Source organism: Ylistrum balloti, unplaced genomic scaffold, assembly GCF_031769215.1.
Source record: "Ylistrum balloti isolate Yb309-2 unplaced genomic scaffold, AGI_CSIRO_Ybal_v1 Utg370568, whole genome shotgun sequence".
NCBI classification, from domain to species: Eukaryota; Metazoa; Mollusca; class Bivalvia; order Pectinida; family Pectinidae; genus Ylistrum; species Ylistrum balloti.
In genome coordinates, this window is record NW_026782356.1 from 1,396,825 (window position 1) to 1,422,385 (window position 25,561).

The 25,561-nt window shown below is 34.1% G+C and overlaps 2 protein-coding genes across 2 annotated transcripts; both read left to right on the plus strand.

Annotated features, from left to right (window-relative positions):
* Nucleotides 1-1,701: 1,701 nt before the first annotated feature.
* Nucleotides 1,702-10,930, plus strand: LOC132556450 (uncharacterized). Its single transcript, XM_060220860.1, has 8 exons — nt 1,702-1,725; nt 3,063-3,211; nt 4,678-4,771; nt 7,455-7,576; nt 7,944-8,034; nt 8,527-8,609; nt 10,067-10,193; nt 10,871-10,930. The coding sequence occupies exons 1-8, from the start codon at nt 1,702-1,704 to the stop codon at nt 10,928-10,930; spliced, it is 750 nt and encodes a 249-aa protein (XP_060076843.1).
* A 6,599-nt stretch (nt 10,931-17,529) lies between these two features.
* On the plus strand, nt 17,530-25,404 carry LOC132556418 (aldo-keto reductase family 1 member A1-like). The gene is made up of 10 exons (XM_060220831.1): nt 17,530-17,604; nt 19,912-20,079; nt 20,464-20,580; nt 22,055-22,138; nt 22,347-22,463; nt 22,699-22,814; nt 23,423-23,510; nt 24,163-24,246; nt 24,579-24,661; nt 25,362-25,404. Exons 1-10 carry the CDS (start codon nt 17,530-17,532, stop codon nt 25,402-25,404), a joined length of 975 nt encoding a protein of 324 aa, XP_060076814.1.
* The last annotated feature ends 157 nt before the right edge of the window (nt 25,405-25,561 follow it).

A 25,561-nucleotide genomic window follows, 5' to 3' on the forward strand; every position in this document is an offset into this window, starting at 1 on the left:
TGACCTACCTCTATACGAGAAAAAAGTGTTATGTTATTTTGTAATTAGAGATGTAATCATTTGCCACTAGGTGAAACAAATACAGAGGAGACAGAATCAAGTACAATGCTAATTATTTAATATTGTTTTTGAACCGTTTCTGTGGATGACGGTGAAAGTGTCGTTTGAACGATTGAAAAGCAAAGATTAAATGAGGGTCTCCGTATATACACCCAACTGATATGACAGAAGTATGGGGAAAAAATGAAAAAGAAAACATTGTCTCCTTAAATAAATATATATATACAACTTATAGAACGACCCGAGAAATTTCAAAGCTGATGAACTTTCAGACCCCGAGGTTTGCAGTAACCTAGAACAGTATGTCAGGGATTTGAATAATGGCAGGATGTAGACGTAACGCAACAAGTGGTTGTTGTACTAGTCATTTCTTTGTATACCGATAGTTGTTGTTTCAAAAGTTGTAAAGTTCAGTCTATTTTTGCTTTACCTCCTATTAACAGCCAAGGTCATTTAATGACGTGCCAGGTTCGGGTAAAAGAAAATCGGAATTCCTAGAGTAAAACCACCTACCTGCGGTCAGTACCTAGGGACTACCACACGATTCCAGCGACCCAGAAGTGGAGAGAAAGTGATAAAGACAGTCATCAGACGCCTTAACCCCTATTTTTTCTCTCTCTCTTTCAAAGCTATAAAACACGTCCGTTTTTGTAAGTTTTCGAAAATTACTACCTCGAGTGAAATAAATTTCATTGAACAACAACCACGAGTTTGTGTGACCTGTCTCGAGCACTAACACGCATGTTTGACATAATAATATGACTTGAAATGAAATGCCGCTATTTCCATTCTTAAAACTGGATATTTCAGAAATAGGAAATATTACGATTTATTAGAAATCCTAACAAGTAAGCAACGGGTTTATTATCTTCAAAACGATGAACATCAAAATCAAATTTGAAGCAAGTGTGAAGCGCTTTGCGATATTCCGCGAAATTCCGCGAGCACGTGAAGCGACCACCGTGTCAGCGAATCAAAACGGCTTTGCAATTTATTCCACGGATGGTATGAATGTTTCTTTATACAACAGTTGCAATGATAAAGAATTTAATCACTCCATCCTGCTTTTCTTGACATATGTAATTGACTTTCAGTCCTTGTGAATTTATCCGATACTTTGAAAAAAAAATAGGGGGAAAATGTAATGAATTGTGGGGCTAGACCCTCGATAATCCATAGTTACATTCACTTTCACTCTCTGCACCCCTGGAACATGTCATGGCAAAATTGAAGGCTCAGGCGAAGTAATTTGATTGGTTCAAGGAGAAAGCAACTGACCAACCACAGGCCGATACGCTCCTTTTGAAGATTACATCCAACGTCAAAGCCATTACAATATACCGTTATGCGACCTCGAGATTCGTTTGATGTACATCAAAGGATCGAACTAGTCTTTTCGTCTTGTCCACAAGGTGTCGCAAATGGAACCTTCAATTTTGTCATGACAAATTCCAGGGAAGGAGAGAGCAAAAGTGATTGTAACCCCTGAAGTACCGAGGGAGATGGGACTGTTGCACATCACCATCTAGTTTTTTACGTTTCTTTTGACCCATTTTGATTTTCCTCTGTCACCCCTAAATTTCTTTAGAATCACGGAGAAAATCTAGAAGGACAGAACAAATGATGATGTTACAGTTCAAAATGTTCAGCTCTGCTGTATCTATTGTTTTGTACCGAAACGTTCTGCATCTTGTGCTTTCTTTAATCAATCGTTACGATAGAAAAGGGTCAAGAGTGGATTAAATGCAAACAGTTAATGGAGGAACACAAGGACATTCGTCAATAGCGCAAACGTTAAAGGGGTCCATACATGAGTTTAATCAATCTTATATGAAACGGAGACAAATGTAAGATTCTGTTTATAACATAACTTGTATACTAAAGAAATTAATTATGAAAATATCATTTGCTAAGTCTGACTCGAAATCTAAACTAGCGACATCATCACGCTATGTCTTTCTGTGGTGACACCACAATGCATGTTACGTTATGAAGCTATGAGGAAGAATTACACGGAGACGCTATAACGACAGGTTATTGGGTATGTCTGTCCATTTATGTAATATGTAGGAGTTTGTTTACCTGATATAGGACAGCTGCTCTGCGGATAGTGGAAATTTTCCTACTTATTTCTATAACTTAAGGATGTATACCTTTCGGACATGCACAACATTATTTTTCATATCAATTATATCGAGCGCTTGACATTGAAATACTATTGTGCATGTCCTAAATGTACCACCGTATTTAACTAAAGATGTACCGGGATATATTAACTATTGAACGTATCTAGGAATATAAGCATGAAAGACTTGATTCTTATGTAACGTACGGTACTTTAAGTTCTAAATTGGGCTAGTAACTTTTTTCAGTGAATATAACTTTTCTTCCCCACGAACAAGTAAGTAATATATGACAGATATCCAAAGGCGAACAGCCCTGATATCGCTAATCTGTTGATATCATTTAACTTGACCGATAGTAGCTAGGTCAATGTTGCAAAGTGATAAATCTTCAACCCATATCTTTTCATATCATCAATATATTAAGTTTTGACATTTGTCATGTCTGCAAGTAGAAAAGTGAAATTTAAAAAATCAATTATTTGTGGGAGGGGGGATATATATTCCCATGGCAATCTAGAATGGATTGTTTATTTGTTTACCTATATCTATATACATGTACCAGCATCTTGTTGTATTGTGACTTATTACCATTTAGACATATTGATATCAAACGGGAAATAATACCTTGTAGCATTTAAATTAGAGATCCAAAATTATAATAAAATCAAATTTAACATGTGATGGAATTTGTTAATAATTTCTTAAACAAACTATTTAAAATGGGTTTCATCGCACATACTAAGCTAACCAATCTTGGTACATCTTATCCAGAGACTTCGGACTAGATAGTTGTATGTTACTATATATAGTCACATGACGGGATGAAAGTTACTACGATAGATGTCAAATCTGTTGACAATGGAATGTAGACGTCAGGTTTCAACCTTGGCAGTTCTTTGTCTTTTCGTCTTGGGAGCTGTAGCACAGAAGCCTACATGTAAAAAGCTGTCGAGTTGTTCCTGCAGAGATGACACAGGATTAGTAATAGATCTAACACCCCTAGCAAACACGGATACGACACCAAGGTACGTATTATACCGGTCAGGTAACATTAAGTCTTAGATACCAATGTGGATCCAAGGTCCATAAACGGTTTCAGACACTCATTTAACGATTGATTCCTTTGCAATTTCTCTAATCTGCTATTAAGTTCTGTTTATGACATTGACCTTTTACGTGGAAAATGTTTGAACGAATAAGACGTGCGTCTATTTGTGGCGTCTCAGCGTATTTTATGGCAATCTACCTCAGTATCATTATACGTGTTAAGGTGAATGAATAGCTCAACCGAAATACGTTTTGTATGAACATTTTAACGTTTCTTATCTTAAAACATATCTGAATGTGTGTTTTACTGTGTATTTGTATGTATTTATCAATTGTATTTGAAAGTTTAAAATACAAATTTAGAACCAAATACAGTAGAACTGTGTAATGAATTATACTGCATCATACAGCTGTTTTGTCGTTCTATAACTCGTCAGTGATAATAAGGGCATACATATAAAAATCTAGACGGTGACTGAGAGGGAAATAAAAAAGTGATAAAACAAAATGTCAAAATCTAAGTGGATAAGTTCACTTGTCCAATAATTTCAATAAAATCCGTTATTTTGTGTTTGTGATAATTTTTAAATGAAAGGTAAATGTGGATATTTCTATTCAAATTCGAATTAAAACGTGGCATGCTTTACCAATTAAGGAACTGTCAACAGCGGAGGGATATTAATACGGAATAGGGATAAATGTGATTAAGCGTTCCATGCTGATTTTATCCATTTGGCATTCATAATGCCCGTACATGCTAACTAAAACAGATGAATTCTGATAACTAGCAATTTCAATTTCTATCTTGTGATTCTGAAGGGGAGGCAACTAGGGTTATTAGTTCATGAATGAATACAGTTTATATGTTCATGTTGTTATTAGTAAGAACTGCATCTGTGTTTGTGTGTATATGTATTCGAATATTTACTCGAATTTATATTTCTATGTGTGTTGTTTTGTAAATGTCAGTCTGTTTCTAAAATAAGCTTGCTTACTTATTTTACATATTCATTCACTCAGTTACAAGCGATTTCATACTTGTTGATAACGTATGCCATATGTTGTCTATGACAACATGCTATATACGTTTTCAGCTTCGGAAGTGTACTTTGAAAAAGCTTTGAAAATTTTGTATAAAATGTTCATAACATCCTGTAAACTTTGAACTGAGATATAGAAATTAGTGTTCTGGATTATTCTATCTTATTATTTAGTTGCATTGATCATTGGATACATAACATAACATAACTTAAGGTATTCGGAAATACGCATGTACTTGTTTTATAGGACGAGTCTCACCATCCTTGCAAAGGGACAGATTAGCACTGAGAATGAATGACTTGCTACTACATATAGAACCAGACAAAAGTGACATACAAACGTTGATATAATTGATAAATAACACTTTTTACAATCTTGCATACAACGCATGTGTAAATTCCAGATTCCAAGATGTCCCAGACTCGAAGGGGAAGACAGATGTCTATTCCTGGAATCCGTGTGAGCAGTTTACAGAAGGCACCTGTGTGAATGAAGCAGTAAGGATATGATATATGCCGGACACAAAACTTCAGAACCCTGATCACAGTTCTGTGTAAATCATACTCAATTTGTCTAATAGGTGACGCCCTTAAATCTGAGAATGCCGGAAGTGCTGACACAAAAGCCAGTGTGATTTACCTTTTGTAAAATGTTTTGGTAATAACTGTGTTAGAGAAATTATTTTCGTTTCTCGAAATTTCAGTATTTGATATTCCTATTGGAATAATCATGAAAAACACAATATTATGCATCGATATGCAGTTCTCTGTAAACATTAACTGTAGGTACACACATTTGTCACTATGTCGTCTTATACCAATTAGACAGATCTATTGTTTTGTGTTCGATTTGGTTTCAGACATGCAGCTGAATTGTATTCACCGTGTCGTCTCTATATTCTTCCGTGATCTTAAAATCAGTGCTAGTATCTCGCGACAATTTCCCTTACAAGACTAACTTAATTGTCACTAACCTATTTCATGAGAATTCGTTATTCCAATTTAGAAATTTCTTGATGATGTTGATTTGCCGTTTTCGCAATGTATAAGGTATCTTTTTGTACCTAGACAAGATGTACCAAATTTTACATCTTGGAAACGAGCCATGATTAATGCACAAGGGATAGAGCCACGCTGATTTGATATCTTATTGATGGTTAACGATTCGTAATTGCTTTGTCTTGAAAGTTAAGGAAGACTGAATGAGTGATAATTATATGGTATGGTATCTTGAAACATTCACGAAGGACGGTGTTCTGAGAAAAGTCTTTCAGCAGTTTATTTGTATCAAATTAGTATAGTTTAAACAACATTAGCACTCATGGAGTAAATTTACTTTGATTTCATTAATACACATTTTCACGAATTCATATTTCCGCGGTATGACTAACAGTTGAAACTGACAGGTGTACTCTTTATCATCGAACGTACGTAACAAAGAAAAAGTACTTAAAAGTACACAAAAGTTTTTATCACGAACAATGTTGGTATCTGTAAGGTTTGGTCAACGTTAGAAGTTCTAGAAATGCAAATTCGTCAGTTTCCAATAACTCTGATATTACTATATGTAATCATATAACTGATACATGCCGCCATTACCAACTACTTTGAACTTCATATATTCTTAGTACATGATCTATTTTACATGTTTTGTTGAATTGAGTGATAGAAGGTCTCATAAATGTAAATGATTTTAACGTTAAGACTGAATGGACTGGATAAGTCTAACACCACAGATCACCACATTATTTACATGCAATTTTGGTAGATCTAATAGGTATGTTATGTTTCCTACGTATCTTTATCTGTATCTGTCTCGGATGTCATATTTTATGATTCTCCACAATCACGGTATCAATCTGTTGAATTGTGTTTTGTTTAATCTTCATTAAATTTTGTAAACATTACTACCGATGAAGGGAAGGTGTGAACGACACACTTACTATAGTATTGAACAAAGTATTGATACTATTGTATTGAAGTATTCAAATAATCGAGTACAACGACCTCTGTGATTGGATAGACAACCTGAATAGTTGATTGACACCCAATTTGTTCCGGTAGGCGGAGTTAATGTACACTACCAGTTACATAACAATTACTAAGTAATTGGAAAAATGTCCGACGACGGCAACAGTAGCAAAAACGAAATTATGTCCGATACGAACATCCTGTTTTTGTACAAGGCGATGTGGTTGTGATGGATAATTGTGGATTCCATCACCATAGACAGGGAGAGCGCATTTTAAGAAATATGCTGAAAGAATATGGCGTGTCCCTGGTTTTTTAGCCGCCTCATTCCCCGTAATACAACGTAACTGAATATGTATTCAATGTCATGAGACAGAGGCTTCGGGCAAATACCCGACTTGTGTCAGAATTTCTGGAACTTGCAGTAGTAAATGCTCTAGATATTCCGCCCAACCAACTTCAAAGTTTTTTCACATGTTGCGGATATGTATAATTTTCGATGGAAAGATAAAAAATAAAATAAAAAATATATGGGACCACAGAATTCCTTTATCTTTTAATGCAGTATGAATTATCGGCATATATCAGGAGGTCCCAGGTAATTCGTAATTCTTTGTTACATATAATAGAGCTTGGGCTTAAACCGAAATATTTTGAGCCAACCCCCCCCCCCCCCCCCCCCCCCCCATTTCAAAAAAATAAATAAATAAAACTAGTACAGAATGACTATATGACTATATTCACTGTTAAGATGTTATGAATTCTCCGGTCCCAGTGATCTAACCTGTTGATATATTTTGTACGTAAATTAGTTTAGTACTGAGTAACTTTCGTTTTCTCGTGGTACCATCGATGGAAAAGCAAGGTATCATTGGGTGTAGAACGAAACAAATGGGGCAACCCAATTAGGTCTGATCTGAAGCCACCAGTGACTTGGACTCTTCCAATTAACCTCTCGCGACAGTCGAGTGTTTGTAAAATGCCGATGTCTGCACAGTATTTTTTCACCTGGCTCCACCCACAATCGATCTAGACTTGGCTCTGCCAATCAGAGAGCTTGTTGCATAAATTTAAGGAATTCGATTGGTGAAGTACTTCAGTACAATACTATCAATACTTTGTTCAGTATTACAGTACTTGAAACGTTCACACCTTCCCTTCATCGGTAGTAAAACAATGTTGACTAACAGACAAGTCTCTCTTTATGTAGGCTTGTAAAGTGAGCCCGTCCGGAATGATAACTCAGTACTTGGGCATTGGTACACAGGATTCAGCCACATTTTCATACGATGACAATGGATTGCTCACCCTACAGTACACTGATAGCAATGTGTAAGTTAACTCCATTCAGTTACCATTGGAAACAGATCACGAAAATAGCTAACGAAGAACAAATGCAAGAAACATATATAGACTTTACTTAATTTACAACAATTGCGAGCAAGTTATTTCAATTTATACTCATCACTCATGTTAGCCCAGATTTAAGTGCGCGAGTGGTGCAAACCGGAGAACCCGGAGACAACCTACGTAGTCGGACAAGTGACCCCTTACCTTTTCACGTCCTTTCAGTGAATTAAACCGCGGGCGGTAAGGTGATAGGCAGATTCATCGCCACTGCGCTACCCAACTACCCAATAACATTGATAAAACAACATTATTGAGCAGTATTAAACCTAATTGTTGTGTCTGTTGACAGAACCACTGCAGTTAACATTATCTGCTCGGAGGATGACGAAGGGTCAGTGACAGCCTATGGGCTTGATGAGGAGGGTGGACAAAAAGAATACGTAAGAGTCATGACTGTCTTTCTTCTATCATTCTATATACGTCATTAGAAAGGTGCCATAATCCATTAAAATCATTATTTTATAATCTCCCTGCTCAAATATGACAATATTATTTGATTAATGGTTCATGGTTGTAGATCAGCTGTCATATATGACGACTTCTGATCGACTTTTGTGAATTCACAGTAAACAATATACAAAGTCATATTATAATTAATAATTTAAATAAACCTTATTTAATTGTTAATTTAAAGTTTACATGTCATTTCAACAATGTCGGTCATTAAAATGATACCTGAACACTGAAATTATTTACTTTTAGTGTTTTGGTTACTTAGGTATCGATACATGTTTAAAGGTTCTTTTAGGTGTGAATATTATATGATCTTTTCTAGTCTAACTGATGGCTGGTTATGCATGTACAATGACCTTCTTAATGATAATTATCCAATGACAATTACATGTATTGTAACAATTTCCCTTCTTTTACAGCATTTTGAATTGAAAACTCAATATGCCTGCCCTCCGAAAATTTCTGGAAATCATTTATCAATCGGGACATTCATTTGTATAGGGTAGGTAAAATATATATCAACTGGTACACCACTGTATATAAGGTAGGTAAATATATGTCAACTTGGACACCACTGTATATAGGGTAGGTAAATATATGTCAACTGGGACATCACTGTATATAGGGTAGGTAAATATATGTCAACTGGGACACCACTGTATAAAGGGTAGGTAAAATATATGTCAACTGGGACACCACTGTATATAGGGTAGGTAAATATAAGGCAGGTAAATATATGTCAACTGGTACACCACTGTATATAGGGTAGGTAAATATACGGCAGGTAAATATATGTCAACTGGTACACCACTGTATATAGGGTAGGTAAATATATATCAACTGGGACACCACTGTATATAGGGTAGGTAAATATATATCAACTGGGACACCACTGTATATGGGGTAGGTAAATATATGTCAACTGGGACATCACTGTATATAGGGTAGGTAAATATATGTCAACTGGGACATCACTGTATATAGGGTAGGTAAATATATGTCAACTGGGACATCACTGTATATAAGGCAGGACACTCCTGTGTATAGGGTTGGTGAAATATAAATCTACCGGGACATTCCTGTGTATAGGGTAGGTGAAACATAAATCTACCGGGACATTCCTGTGTATAGGGTAGGTGAAACATAAATCTACCGGGACACTCCTGTGAGTAGGGTAGGTGAAATATAAATCTACCGGGACACTCCTGTGAATAGTTTTGGTCAAATATAAATCTACTGGGACACTCCTGTGAGTAGGGTTGGTCAAATATAAATCTACCGGGACACTCCTGTGAATTAGGTATCTACAATATATACCATATGGGACATTCCTTTGTATAGAGCAGGTACAACACTAACCTTAGTGGCAAGTGATGGTCTTAAAAACCTGCGAACATTTACTGTGATATAATTATGGATAGTCATAGAATCTTATATCCTTTCTATTTTTACAGACAGTTTATACAGTTAATTATAAATAATGTATTTGATGATGGCTTTCACCTCAATCAGGAGTCTTATTAAACAAATGTATATTTTCAGAGAGGATATGAGTATAGTTATGTTCAAAATATATCATTTATTTACATTGCCGGTGTTTATTCTCTGTTTGGCCTTGCAAATGAAATTGATGCTTACACTTCAGATAAACGCTCCGCTAAAATAGAATTAACTATTTCGTTATTTTTCATGAGTGCGTATAACGTCCAATGAATGAGTTATCTTTATTAAGTAGCATGAAAAATAACTGTCAAGATACATAATACTTTTTATACTGGCGTGTAATCTGCATTTTGTTTACAGATAATTCAACGCACGTCATTCAAAATATCTGCAAATATGCAGTTTACACATCGTGTAAAAACAAAAAAGTGTTTCCAGGTGAATAAAAATCTTAGCTAAATAAATTTCACCAGTCCATTAATTATAGATTATATCATGTTTCTCGTTTTTTTTTAGATTTGGAGCACTCCTTCTTGTGTATTCAGTCGCAGGAGTTTTATTTCAAAGTTTTGTGAGGAAAGAGACTGGAAAGCATAGAATTCCCAACTTAGTCTTATGGTTGGCAATTCCGGCATTAATCAGGGTAAGACATTTAGGATATCACTAACCTTATCATTTCAGCTCGTTCTGACTTAATAGAATGTACAGAAATCATATGTGGTAGACGCTGCTGGTGGACATTTATTCTCCGAGGTTTGTTGTATTATGTATGCCACGTTTTAATTAATTCGAATAGTGACACGATTCACAATACATATGTACTTGATGTTCTTTTGACAATTACGAAATGAATTAGATTTTGGAATACGTTTCTCTCTATATTTGTATATTGACATTTATTCAATCGAGTCTCACAAAGACGAAATAGCTATATGACGTTCAGTTACTTCATTATTGGGTTACACTATGTCTAATTCCAAATGTATTGAAAGGTGCCATATTTAAATGAGTGTTTGGAATGCATTTTATTTACTAAGATATAACAATATGATGATTTAGGATCATTTTAAGGAAATTGCACACATAATTATTGAGAAGCTTATCTAAAGCTATTAGTAGATAATTTATTTTATTAGTTATAACGTTATTCACTAAAGCTACAATGATACGAAAAAATGCCTTCTTATCTTCTCCATATTTACCATTATCGTGTACATTAAGCCATTTGAAAAACAAATATAGAACTGCATGGAAATCAAGAAAAGATAATCTTCAGAGTTGATGATGATATAATTGTTATAAACAATTTAATTGTTTCAGGACGGCGTGATGTTTGTCGTGACGAGAGGGAAAAGAAAGGTGGCGTATGACAAGATATAGGCTTCCATCTAACGGTAACCTGAACATAGGCCAGTGTTTGCTGTTAAAATCATTATGTCTTCGATAACTATCATGGCATTATTGCTTCTAAAGGTCAATTTGGAATGATTTTCAGTGCATGTCATAGTTTGAACTTCAGTTCTGTGAAGAACGTTGGTGCATTCAAATTTCAGCGCAATATCGAATTTTAACAAAAAAATAATTTGTGCCTTTACAACAAAAATTATAGTTGGCGGAATCATATTTTGATGCGTACGTTTATAGTATATATAACGGTTTCGTATTACCTTGGTCTGAACCTTTTCTGATGATTTTTAACATTATATTGTAATAGGACCACAATGTTTCTGTTTACCCGATGTATAATTACTGACACTTTCTTTGTCATAACAATGTTCAAAACTATGCTTTGCCAGTTCGATATCACATAAAATTTAAAATGGATTACCTATAGCTCGTTAGTTTTCTAAGATTTGATTGGAGATTTTAAAAATTATTAGATATTATAATATTTGTTATTTGATCATTTATCTGCCTTCAGTGACTCTATACGTCAACATCAAGTCAAACTCAATGTTATCAAACCCATAAAAAAACCCCTAAATGTAGACTTCTAAAAGAAGAGTGAAAATTCCTCCTCAAAGGTTTTTGAAATTTCATTAAATCTAAATTTATTTGCACAGAAAATAATGCTTTTGTATTCCGTCAAATGATATTGACCTGTTAATTAGACGCTACATATACCGGTACTTTTTTGTCTTTCTTTACTACTGTGGACATTACCTTGTCCTGCCCAAAATTTGTCAGTATATGACGGTTGTCGTCGATGAAGCAAACGACGCTTACCCCTCCGAAACACCTGGTTTTGTTCTACTTGCACCCTGTCATTTTCAAAAATATGGTTTTGTTCCTATTGCCTGGTGCTGCTAAACTTGTGCGGTGTCATATTCTAATTGATATTGACTTGTCCCGTTTGGTTTATGTCATATACATACGTTACATGTCAAATTTAAATTGTCTGATATCAAAGGTGGTTAAGAATACATGATATTCACTGTCGCAAGAAAAATGCTTACCTTTCCGGAATTCCAGGTCTTGTTCGCCTAATACCTCTGAATGGTTTTCATGTAAATTTATCTTTTGTTCAGGTTTAATCTCGTCAATCGATTTTGTATTCAGATTACCTTGTCGATATTTCCATGCTGTTTTCACAGGTAAAGTCAAAGGCAAAATACAAAATGTTTGTTTGAAATTCGCAGATAAATAGCAATAATTCATGCAACTAAATCTAGATAATATTGTCTCCTTTATCATATCTAATTCAAATTTATATTGAAAGAACATAAGTTCTATTGAAAGAACATAAGTTATATTGAAAGAAACATATTCTGTGATAACTCAATGATACTTATAATTTTAATGTAAATAAAAAAGTAGAACAACTTAGGTCATCATACACTTAAAATCGTGGTTTGTTGAAATGCCTACTGCAGATTTGTATTTAACTGAGTACTAAAGGTTCATCTTAATCTCTTTTTTAATGAATAATGGACGTTTATGTAATATTGTGTATGCATGTATTTTTTGTATTTGAATTTTAAACTACATCATATCATAATGGGATATTGCAATTAAATGTTATTAAGAATACTATCAGTGTATTTTTACATGTTTTTACATATCACATTATCGTATATGTCATATAACTTGTTTAATTAAGTATTCTGCTCAGCTGTAGTGTCAGGTAGAACTTATGAGACGTCACAACATCGGTTCATTTGTTAGCTCCTTCAAAACTTTTTGTTGACGACAGAGCTTGATTTAAAACATGCTTGGTCGAGGATTGTATTGTAGATAGATGCAGATTCGGTTGGGAAAATACCGATTTCAGTCTTTAAAAACCCTTCTCTGCCTTCACACTTATGCATTTTTATTTCCATATTTGATAAGCATCATTCTCTCAATAGTTTTCAAAATACCCATTGACTTGAAAGTTGAATTTAACCTGAACATCCTTGGTTTAAAACATAATAAATGGATAGTAATAAATTATAAACAGTTTATTGTTTTCAATGGGCGGTGGGTCAAACGGGGGAATAAGTGATAAAACCTTTCTTCTCCTTAAATTTAAAATACACTTCTATTCAAATATGTCTAACGAAAACTTTGAAGATCGCAATGTGAATTTGTTATTTGATTTTGATGTTTAAACGAGATTGGCAGGGAACTGACCACAAAATATTAGAGTGGTGGCAATGATGTTGGCAAAGGGGGTTGGAGGTGGGGGGGATTAATTTATATAACATCAACCCCCAACCCCCAGCCCCTCCCCATCGTATTTGCAGGTTATAAACTAATGTTCATAAGCATGATTTATGTATTGCCATGTCTTCATAATTAACACCCAGACGTAATATAACTGATTATTAATTTAGCAGAGTGTTTAAGGATAAAAAAAAATCGCATTACCAATTGTGAGCTGATGACATTTAATAAATCAACTACAAATCAATGGGGAAAGAGACGAGGACACTACAATGTGTACCTTTAAAGATTATATTTCTCAATAGGGATTTTTATTTTCAAGTATGCAAATATATATAAGACATTAGCTTCATTGAACAGAGGCATAAGAGTGTCAAGGAGCAGAGTGTCAGAAACATTTCTGCACGATCGAATGGTCGGGCTTTGTTTAACCATACAAAGGAACACTACTCACAAAGAAAACGTCCATTCCATTTGACTTATAATTATAACAATATGAGTTTATACAATTAGTGCAAAACATTCTTATGTCACGTGATAACTATTTGAGTCCTATATTACCATTCGTTCAAATGAAAATTAAAATAAAAGAAATAATTGAAAATACAGGGTGAAAAAATAACAAGAAAGGTTATTCATGGCTTCAGAAGTATCATAGAGTGCCCTAAAAGACTATTTATACGACGGTTGATTTTTCAATCTTTAGATGTGTCAACAATGGCATACACATGAATTTTATTCCTAAAATTCAGCTATGAGATTATGAAGAGAATGATTTATCCATAGATGAAAATAAATGTCTACAATGGTTTGAAAAGTTGTTTGCAGAAGAATTCGATACCCTGAACGTACTACACTACTTGTAGGTTATGAAGAGAATGATTTATACATGAAAATAAATGTGTACAAGGGCTTGAAGAGATGTCTATAGAATAATTCGATACCCTGAACGTGCTACACTACATGTAGATTATTGATATAAGTAAATAGACAATTCATTTGACCAGTCAACAACTAAATGTCAAACTAGCAACAAGTATTCTCCACCAAATCATTTGGTGTAAAAAATGTAATGATTGTGACAAGACTAATCGATCCAAGAAATCAAAGGAATGCAAAACGTGAGCATGTCCGAGTACATATAATTAATACTATTCACCCTAATTAGTATTGTTTCATTAAATTGATAAATATCCCGATTACTATTCATCTCGATTGATATTCTATACTATTATTCTGAATTGTATATTTCCGATCTAGAGCACCCTACACATAAATATGGACAATTCCATTGTGGAGAATTAAGAAACGTTTCAAAATCTGTCTAATAAAACGTCCAAAAGTATCACACGGGAAAACCGGAGAGGAATATGATCCTACTGTTTATTATGTTGAATGTGTATAGACTGGGAAACACAACATTCTTGAGAGCAAACTCGTTGTGCTTTATTACAATAACATTGTTGACATTCAAACAGTTCAAACACTTCTACCCGTTGTCGTCTTGTCAACATTTAGAGATTCAAAATGATATCCGATCGTCAATATTCTGAGCTTTTGTGTTCTGATCTCTACAGTCAATCAATAGGACCCTTCTAGTTGTTTCCATTATAAGTATTTTATTTCATATTTAGTGTTCTGACCTCTGGTTAAACTATCATACAACTGTGGGACAATTCTCGTTGTTTCGATAGCCTGCCTCTGTTTTATGTGCTGATCTCTAGTTAAACTATCATACAACTGAAAGCCAATTCTCGTTGTTTCGATAGCCTGCCTCTGTTTTATGTGCTGATCTCTAATTAGACTATCATACAACTGAAAGCCAATTCTCGTTGTTTCGATAGTCTGCTTCTATTTCGTGTTCTGATCTCTAGTACGATATAGCATACATACCAATCTCATTGTGCTTCTTGTCCTGATCCATTCCGCGTTTGTCCATCTGTAACAGAGTCTGCTGATGGTATTCCTAAGTTTATATTGATTCCCATTCATTCATATCATTCCACTCACTAAAGTGATTATCAAGTCAACTACCTGCTTATATAGTAAATTCTAGAAATAAAATTGACCATCTTGTAACTTTATGAAATTACCCATTTAATAAATATTTATATTTTCTTTTTTTAAATAATTCTGTTTTTTAATCGATACCCTAACGAATTTGGTTCGAAGTTGGTTTATATTCATCTCAGCATAATAATCTCCTACAATGAAAAATCTATTTGAACCCCAAGGCATCTCCCTCTTCCATGGAAGAATCACCTTCATCCTGCCGTAGAAAAATCTCAATGTCATTCAATAACAACTAGAGTTATACTTCTTTGGATGATGATCTATAAATGTTGATACAGACGTGACGTTTCCTATGGCATGTTTCTTCCCATGATACATCATTCAAGATTGACGACATCCATGACAACCATCTTGAATATTACATCTTACGGAAAATATAGGCCAGATAAAATCACATCTCTAGATACATTGATTAATATAGTTACAAATAAATTGTAACTTCGTGACAATATATATGTTATTATTTTGAGTGAATTGTGGTTCATTGACTGATCGCCTCTGCCAAAGTTAATGAAAAAGTTCTAATGATACAGGTGCATTCGTCCACTCAACACTGTGTGCCTTTACAGAAAATTAATGTCCTTCCCTTATGGCCAACACATAGATGACGGAAATTGATATGTTATTTACCAATCGTAGGAAACTACAACATAAAACATACAAAATATATTAACATAATGTAAATAACACTAACAAGACATTACGATTGTTGACCTCAAGGAATGAAAGGATTGCTAAGGGCAGTCACATCCACAAGAGTGAGTGGTCGAGTGGCACAGTGGTAACGCACTCGCCTTTCACCTATCCGTCCGGGGGTTCGATTACTAGAACGGACGTGAAAAGGTAAAAGGTCACCTGTCCGGCCACTTGGGTTTTCCACGGGTACTCCGGTTTCCTCCCACAATAAGACCCCTCGCACGCTTACATCCGAGCCAACAAGAGTGCTTATTATAAGTTGAAATAAGTTGTTTCGCAATTGTTGTAAAATAAATAAAAATTATATTATTGCATCTACAAGAGGAACCTTGTATAGTGATCACTATGTTACTTATGAGTTGGACTTGAATGATTCAGAATTTACACATAAACTACAAACCAACGAGTTATGGGAACACTGAAAAAGATAAAGACACTACAGGTTGTTTGTATATGATAAATTCACAGACACAACTAACTAGTCATAAATTTCATTGAGAAACAAAGATACGTACAACATTTATTTGACAATTATAAATAATCGGCATGTTATTTTTTCACATATTATTATAATGCTAAAAACAACCAATATTTCACTGTATTTACATTTCCGATTTGTATTTTCCATTTGGCCTAATCAGCAAAGTTGATGTTTCAACTTCTGTATACGTCAAATCTTTCCCGGCAAAAATGAAATTAGCTATTTTACAACTCCATCCATGAGTGCGTACAGCGTTTCTAGGTAGTGTAAATATCAAAAAGTTTCGAAATTTAAATATAAGATTTTTTTTTCATTAATGTTAATTTGTGTAAACGGCATTTCGTTAAGATATATTACAATATAATACGCTAACGAGAGTCATTCAAAATATCTGTAAAAAAGATGTGAATCGGAAGAGAAAAATATTTCTTAAATCAACACGAACGCTTCGAGCCAGAAATGAATGACACGTTGACAAATGATTCCATACCATAAGGTTGAACTGTTCCGATGATTAGGTCTGAATCATAAGATGTTTGATTAACTTGTTTACACATAGATGTCTTAACGTAAATCAATAATTCGTAGAAGCATATATATATATATATATAATGTATAAAGGAAAGTGACTTTACATCGTTAAAACCTCAAATTATCATTGCTTTATGAAAACTACTAACAAGTTTGGGCATATTACTAAATTGCACAGTAACCGCATGGTTGCATTTTCGGAGCAGACGACAATCTCTTTATTGAAGGTAAACCTTCTATGTATTATGGGTAAAACTAACAAAGAAATCCACAGATATTCAAGTACAGCAAGTAACTCTACACTGACACAGACGTGTATATCAACGTGGCAGTTTGCTGTGGTTTGACTACATGCACTATCTGTAAATTGAGGTAAAATTCGTGACTCAGGACGACAGACCGATCACAGAGCTTGGGATCAGGTATTTTCTTCTTTAATTTTCATGCAGTGTAAGTTCTACCGTGTATCATACCGCTTAAAAAGAAGCAATCTTTTACTTGTGTGTGTTTTGGTCAATCTTTGCAGAAGTGAATACGTTAAGCCCTGGTCATCATGTCGATTTCTACACAGAATATACCTCTGAACAATGGTATCAAAATGCCAGTGTTTGGCCTGGGAACATGGCAGGTACGTTTTCAAAATCAAAATATGTTGTAAATACCGTATATATATGAAAGACCAAAGGGGTCACAATTCAAACATTGCAACTCTGCTATAGCATTGCAAAATCCAAGTGGTTTCATTGAAGATCATCGTCATACTTTCATCAGATACCAATTACTTAGTAGTCAATCACAGTGAGACTGATAGTAGCGTACATCGTATGAGGGCATATGTCTAAAGCTGAATGTTACATGGTTGATTAGTGATTGTAAAAGTACTATAGCCATACCACTATTCATACCTACTTTCGCTTTGGTCGTGATTTCGAAACGTAATCGATGTCTCATAAAGCAACTTGAGGGCTAACTCTAGGGCCAGTGGTGACCTTTTGCCTTCAAAATGGATGTAGACCTGGGAACTAAACCCAGTTCATGGGTCCATGAGATCTCTTGTAAACTACGCTATCATGGACTCACTTAAACAGGAACATACCTACTCGTAAACGTTGTGATTACTATGTTTCGTCTTAGAGATATTAAAACAAAAATGTTGATCCTTTTATAGATAAATAGCTGGACGTGCAGGCTGTCCTAGAATCTCTAGATACTATGTACGACTAGAGCTTAGTCCCTATAATAGGAAACTGTAATATGTAGGACACCTTTTTTATCAAATGAAATATGACTGTGGTGTAATCTGTAAAATTGTGGTCAGACAAATCGGGTATTGATGTATCATAAAGTATGATGTAAAAAGTGGGTCGAAAGGGTCAGCGGTCTAGCCTCTTACTCTCCGAGACTACGACCAACGCCAATGTTTTCGATATGACGACCAAAATGAAAGTAGCCATATTTCAGGCCCTGATGCAAAAGGATGTTATGGCTTGCATACCCCCCATAGGTTACATGGTAAGCACACTGTATAGTATCGATACATTAAGATATGCGGTACTGTTATTTTTTGGGCCGTTGAAGACCATTGAAAACAACAGGCAAAACTAACCAATGAACTGTCCGTTTATGCTTTCTAACAGCGTTGTCTGTTAATGAGATAAATATAATATGAATCTAGCATAATGAGAGTCAAGGATGTCATGTTTCTAATTTCAGATATCCCGTATTGTAAAATATACTTACGAAACTCCTGTCCAAACTATCGAGTTTACAATATAATATTTTAACATAAGAATGTAATACAAGTTACAAAGCATTTTTTATTTTCGTTACTGCAACAACATTAATTATTTTAAACTCTAATCTGGATATATAGGCTTAATAAGCCTGCGTCCAATATATTATTATTATTCATTATCATTAACATAATTGCATTGTTGGAAGTTTGAGCGTATAACCTACGTTGTACACGTTGTCAAACACAAAACTATTGTAAATCAAGTCACATTTGCTTCATTGAAATATCACAATGTTACAATAATTTTGAGTATCGGGGTGCAATGTAACAAAACTTTCTTTAGTTGTAACAAACCAATGAGTTACAAGGATGTTGACCTCCTTTTGGCATTCAATATATATTCAGAGAATTGTATGATGCAATCAAATTGATTATTTGGCTCCAGTGTACCAATGTGTATTTGATTCCTTTTTTAATTATCTTTAGATTGTGTTATTCACTTGTGTGTAACTTTACAAGCTGTTACATAAATCTGATACGCATTTTCACGTCATTTTGCAGACGATATCAAAGAAAAACCGGTTATTAAGCTTTTGATTCCCTTAGCCTTATCCTTTCGTTTACCAACAAAACGACACTGAGGTCATCAAAGTGTTTTCATTCCGTAGAAATAGAACATACTTTATAAAACATGTTGCAGTAAATGTATCATAATTCCTTATTTAGTATGTTTTATGCATATCACTTTTTAAGGTCATTAGTTCTGTTTATAAATCCATACGTAAAATAACATGTTACAAATTGTTAGTTACAATGAATGATCTCTTTAATCAGACAATAGAGCAATCTGTTCAAAACTCATGAATAGATGTTAGGCGCAGAGGCGTTAGGTTTAACATGTAAAAGTATGTGTAAAAAAACGATAAACGATATTGGTCGCCAAAGACTGAGACTGATGCCGCGTAATCTGTGGTAGCATTGTGGGTAACCTTCAGTAAAGTCACATAATGAACGTAGATAAGGCCTTGTTATCAAAAGAACACACAGCTGATTATCTTTCTGATTAGAAACATTGTTAACGTGCTTAGAAGTAATTCCCTATGATGGTAAAACTTCTCTCATTTGCGTTTTGCAATCTTATTCGATCGCATAATATATATGTATCTGTCTTATTTGAGTTTATTTATCAACTTGTTACAGAGCAAATCCGAGGAGGTTAAAACGGCCGTCAGGACCGCCCTAGATGTTGGTTACCGTCTCATCGACACTGCATTCAACTACCAAAACGAGGATTTAATAGGGGAAGTCCTGGAGGAGTATCTGAAAACAGACAGAGTTAAGAGAGAGGACCTGTTTATAACAACTAAGGTACATAACATTATAATGTGTCTATGAACTGGTAACAGAAAGGTCAATTGGAAGTTGCTAAATAGTGGGGATGTCCCAAAAATACATTGAGGAAAGGGAATGCTTCATTGTTAATTGAGGCGGAAGTGAAGGTGTCTGTTACTAAGTAGTCGGCAGTGAGGGAATCTGTTGTGAAGGAAGTCGGAAGTGATGGGATCTGTTGTTAAGGAAGTCGGACGTGAGGGAATCTGTTGTTAAGTATGACGAAAATGAGAACGCTTGTTGTGTCACGAAGATGAGGATGAACATTAAGAACTTATTCAAGTTATATTACTTAAAGGAATTTCTTTATTCTATGATAAATCTTTGGTTAATCCAAATGATTTAAACGAATTATATTTGCAGTTAGGAAGCATCCTTACTCGACCGACAGATGTTGGATATTCCCTGTCGGAGAGCCTTCGAAAACTACGACTTTCCTACGTCGATTTGTTCCTTATACACATCCCTCTGGTGTTGAAGGTGAGTTATAACGTCATAATGAGCAGCAAATATTGTTCACATACCGATATATCTTCAGAGGTTTTCGTTTCCATATGCAGAGTTTGTTACATTCGTGGATCCAATTTTGTCTCCTAAAAATGATAGCACAAGTTATCACAATCAAATATCAATGCATGATCGTTTATTGGCAAATTTTCAACCAACAAGGATGAATTCGTGAATATATTAATTACTACATAAGCAGCACAGAGAGACTGCAATAAACACTTAAATAAGACTACCACTTAAATACATATGTTTACAGTATATAATCATGGATATGTCAACACACACTGGCGCTATGGCGTGAGAGGGCAGACCGAGGTTCGTCAGATCAGTTAAAACATGGATGTTCTTTGCATTAATGTAAATCATATTTTATTTTTGATAGAAGACAGTTCCATAAAATATGCCGCAAACTTAAACCCACCATTACACAATTAACCATTGTTCTCATTTGGAAACGTCCAACCAAATAAACGTTATCAATCACATTTAACTCAGCCAAAGGTACATACTATGAGGAAATGAGCAGAGCATGTTTTTGGCTTGCTTAGTTTACTTCTGTGACTGTATTTTTACTGTGTTCTCCAACAGTAAAGAAGTCCCTTCACTCTACATTTTTCAAATATTGGATAAGATAGTGTTGCAAGTGATGCTCCATAATATGTGTGGTTTAAAACGTGGCAAAAGGGATGCAATTCATTATTGCAAATCGGTGTTTTAAAACAATTGAAATTAAGAAATGTATAACTGTCATGAGGACAAAACAAGGATGATTAGATATGAGTTCATTGACTTAGATTAGAGAACAGAGTGATTTACCTTTATAACAATGTAAAAGCAATGTAAGAGTGTGCATGTATATGATTAATACTCTTTCAGATCGGATATGTCTCTTTCTCTACTCACACATTGAAATGACGAAATGTGCTCAATATGTGTAATAAACCATGGCATATTCTCAGTAACATCAGGATGTAGCTTAGTCATCTCCAAAACAGCTAAGGTGTTTCATAAAAAGGTTGGAAAATCTAAATTATAGACACTTGAGAAATCGCTCATGAACACTGACACCTTTTTAATAATGTGACAATCTTTCATTAAATGGGTAGGATTTTTGGGGTACGTTTTATATCAACTAGCACACTACACACTTTTCTGTTCTTGGATCCAACAAATTAATAATATTTTAGTTATGATCATCAAGTTTTATTTACCTGCTTTTTTTAAAACAAGGCTGTCTTGTTTTTTGTGGCCAGAACAGGTAAATAGAGAGATCCAACGATCTATGTTTACTTAGCCGCCCTATATTTGACTGTCCAATGAGATAGTCACATAAGACAGTCAGTTACAGTAACATATAAAACAGTTACACGTAACATGCTCAATTAAAGTACATCACGAACCATGGTTGACATCATTGTTATTCATTAGGTAATTCTTTTTAAAGAAAAATGACCCGGGAAATCTTTTTCCCATGAAAGATGGCCAGCTCGATCATGATGGAAATGTTGACTTCGAAGGGGTCTGGAAGGTAAGCAAATAATGTGTTTTTAATTCTTTTTACATATTAATGAGTAAAATAATTTTGTCGTTATAAGAAATAACAATATGTAATAACATTTACTATTGTATGGCTTTGATTACCTATGAATATATTTCACGAAACGTACACAGTCCATTAGTGCAAACAAATCCATCATTACATAACTTCATATTTTTATCCAATTACATGTTGACAGGAGATGGAAAACCTTGTTTTCGAAGGAAAAGCAAAAAGCATCGGCGTATCAAACTTCAATGCTTCTCAAGTAGAACGTATCTTGAAGGTTGCACGTGTTAAGCCAGTGGTAAATCAGGTACAGTTTTCATACCAAAGGAGATTCTCTGATATCTGGATACTTCCTACAATCCCCATCTTCATATCTAGTCCAGACTATCTAATTATGTCAAATGCAGACAGTGACATTTCCGCGTGATCTATTGTTTGTTTACATTTTTCTTAATAGCTTAGGTATATTGATTTATTTGATAGACATATGTATGCAATATTAGGAAAACAAGAGAAAACATGATGATATTGACTTTTAACAGGTTGAGTGTCACGCCTACCTTCAACAGAGAAAGCTAGAGAACGTTTTACAGAAGAATGGTATTGTAATAATGGCTTATGGTCCAATTGGATCCCCTGGTAGTTCAGCAATGCTCACGTGAGTTTGTCTATGATATAGCACAACAACAATAATAAGATGAGTTCCGGCATTAAGAGACAGTATTACGTTAATTGTTATACTTTCCATTTTCACGTCAACAAAACGAAAATCTTCGGTAATAATAAGAAAAAATACAAATTTAAACACGAATTAAGTCAGTCTCGAAACAGGTGGAATTTTATTACAAGTTGAATATTGCAAGCTTGTGAGTATACTGTAAATTGTTTATACATATTTAAAATGAATTCATTGGTTTTGTTTCTCATCAAAATAGTTTCATGTCCATTGTTTCAAATATGTTACAAGATATCATAAGATTTTCCGTAAAATCACATCTTCTGGTTCGAAATTGCTTTAAGACATCGGCAGTCTTAATGATGAACATGTATATATAAGTAATTGTAAAGTAATAGATACAACGAGAAAACAAAATGTCTTAACCTTATACATAAATTTCACACTCATTGAAATGTATTACTTGATTGATTATAATAATTTATATTATAAATAGCGAAAAACGACTAAAATGTTGAACAAATGGTTGATTTTGTCTCCATTGTTAGTGCCATCAATTATAAATGTTTCATGTTAATGGTAATGTACAGGGTACCAGGAGAGGCCCCGCCACCCGTACTATTAGAGGATCCTGTCATAGCAAACTTGGCAACAAAATACAACAAGAGCCCAGCCCAGGTAACGCATGACGTAGACTGAAAGATTGTCATCGTATCAAATTTTAGGACGAACGATGCAACGTTCAATGATTCATATATTAAAGTAGTACCAAATAGACAGAACATAACCATATGAATTTGACTCATATGTCACCCAAGGGAGAAAAGGGAAAAATAAGTTGTATGAAACAATACCTGAATGTTAAAGATGAAATTGAAATTAAGTAAATAGCAATACCTTAACAACTTGGAAATAAGGAATGTCTTATTTGTTATTAATACTAAGGAAATATTTATTTATTTATGAAGGAAACTATAGGCTTGCTTCAGGTTAGGCTTATATTTCTTTTAGGTCGGCTTGTTTCCTAGCTTATAGGGTATATGTCCGGTTGTGAATCCGATAATCAGTCATTGCAAATAAAACTATTTTATAAAAAAAATGACTTGTACGCTTAGATATTTGTGTGCCTGTTAGTTACCATAAATAAGCATGTATTTCTAAATCATGCTATGTACATTTATTTGTGAGAATTGTCTTAAAATTTGATGAAAGTAACGACATATTCATGGCAGATAAAATATCATTAATTAAAATGGATTAAAAGTATAGTCAATAAGAAATGTAAAAAAAATCAATGAAATTGACATTCATCTCTCAAATATCATTTCAGATTTTAATAAGGAATCTACTTCAAAGGAATTTGATAGTTATCCCAAAGAGTGTCACGCCCAGCAGAATACGGGAGAATGGAAACGTAAGGAAAACTGTGAATTTAATCAATTAATTACAGAAATGCCATTGCTTAACGAATATTGAAGAAGATTAAAGTTCTGGTTCATGTATGATTGTGATATGTTATATCATTTATGAATATTAAAATAGTCGACCGTCTATAGGACACATGAAATGACACAATGTTAAATATAATACTTTGTGTAGTTTTTTAATATAATATGAACAACAAACATCTTTATTTTTACGCAGATAATTGTTATCCTTTATGGTGTTCATTGAAACAACGAGCATCAACTTCTCTTTTCGTTATATCATCATGGTTGTTTTATATTAGAATAATACATATTTCAGGTGTTTGATTTCAATCTTTCACCAGAGGACATGCTCACCATTGAAAGAATTGACAAGGACTTGCGAATGTTCAAATTCCATATGTAAGAAGTCTATCAATATATATCAATTATTTTGCTGATATCAAATTTATATATGGCAGAATGACTTTTCTGTATTTCTTAAGACGATGAGCTTTTCTCAGGAGTTAATTCAAAGATGAATGTTTTCATATACTGTATCTTAGCTGTATAGTTATTCGCAAAATGTATGATATCCGTACTGCGGAATTGCTTGCCCATTGGTACCAAATGTAAATATATTCACCATAAGGTATTATCTTCGAACACTACTGTGAGATATAACATGTCAATACAATTGTTTTAAATAATATTTCTGTCCAATAAGGTGGTCTTTTCATGTCATTTTTTATCCTTGAACTAGCAGTGCATAACATTTTAGGTGTTGTTTTGATACCTTTATTTCTGTTCTATGATATCGAACAATCTAGGAGCGATAATTTCTTCAAATGAATTTCACTGATGTTGAAGGTATATGGCAAAAACGGAATTACTACCCCTACCCCCTTTTGTCACCTTGTTATTTATTTCACAAACACTATACAAAGATATAATAAATAAAAGGTGTTTTTATACTTAGTTCACAATTTGCTATTTTTATTTACAACGGTCGTTGTTTGAACAATGATTGATTCAGATTTTTATTTTTTTAATTCCCTTTTTATGACCCTGTAATATGATGCAGTGTTTTATCATACTAATTATTTTCATTTTTATTTTGCAGAATGATCAATGCTCCTGATTTTCCATTCAGTGATCCTGTATAGAAAATGAATTGTTTGATGTTTTACTATGGAATAAGTGATAGAACATTTAATATAACATAACGTTTATTTCGGGGTTATTCCTTGCAATATCGGGTGTGGTTACTTCGAGGTTTTCGGTGTGTATAGCGACAACAGTGAATCATCCGATCGAAGGACA

Excerpts from the sequence above, each read along its gene's own strand:
- LOC132556450 (XM_060220860.1), top strand. The coding sequence starts at position 1,702 with ATGTTCAGCTCTGCTGTATCTATT. Across the intron at positions 8,610-10,066 it reads GGGACATTCATTTGTATAGG|ATTTGGAGCACTCCTTCTTG; the intron begins GTAGGTAAAATA and ends GTTTTTTTTTAG. Across the intron at positions 10,194-10,870 it reads CAATTCCGGCATTAATCAGG|GACGGCGTGATGTTTGTCGT; the intron begins GTAAGACATTTA and ends TAATTGTTTCAG.
- LOC132556418 (XM_060220831.1), top strand. The coding sequence starts at position 17,530 with ATGTCGATTTCTACACAGAATATACCTCTGAACAATGGTATCAAAATG. Across the intron at positions 20,080-20,463 it reads ACCTGTTTATAACAACTAAG|TTAGGAAGCATCCTTACTCG; the intron begins GTACATAACATT and ends TTATATTTGCAG. Across the intron at positions 22,815-23,422 it reads GGTAGTTCAGCAATGCTCAC|GGTACCAGGAGAGGCCCCGC; the intron begins GTGAGTTTGTCT and ends GGTAATGTACAG.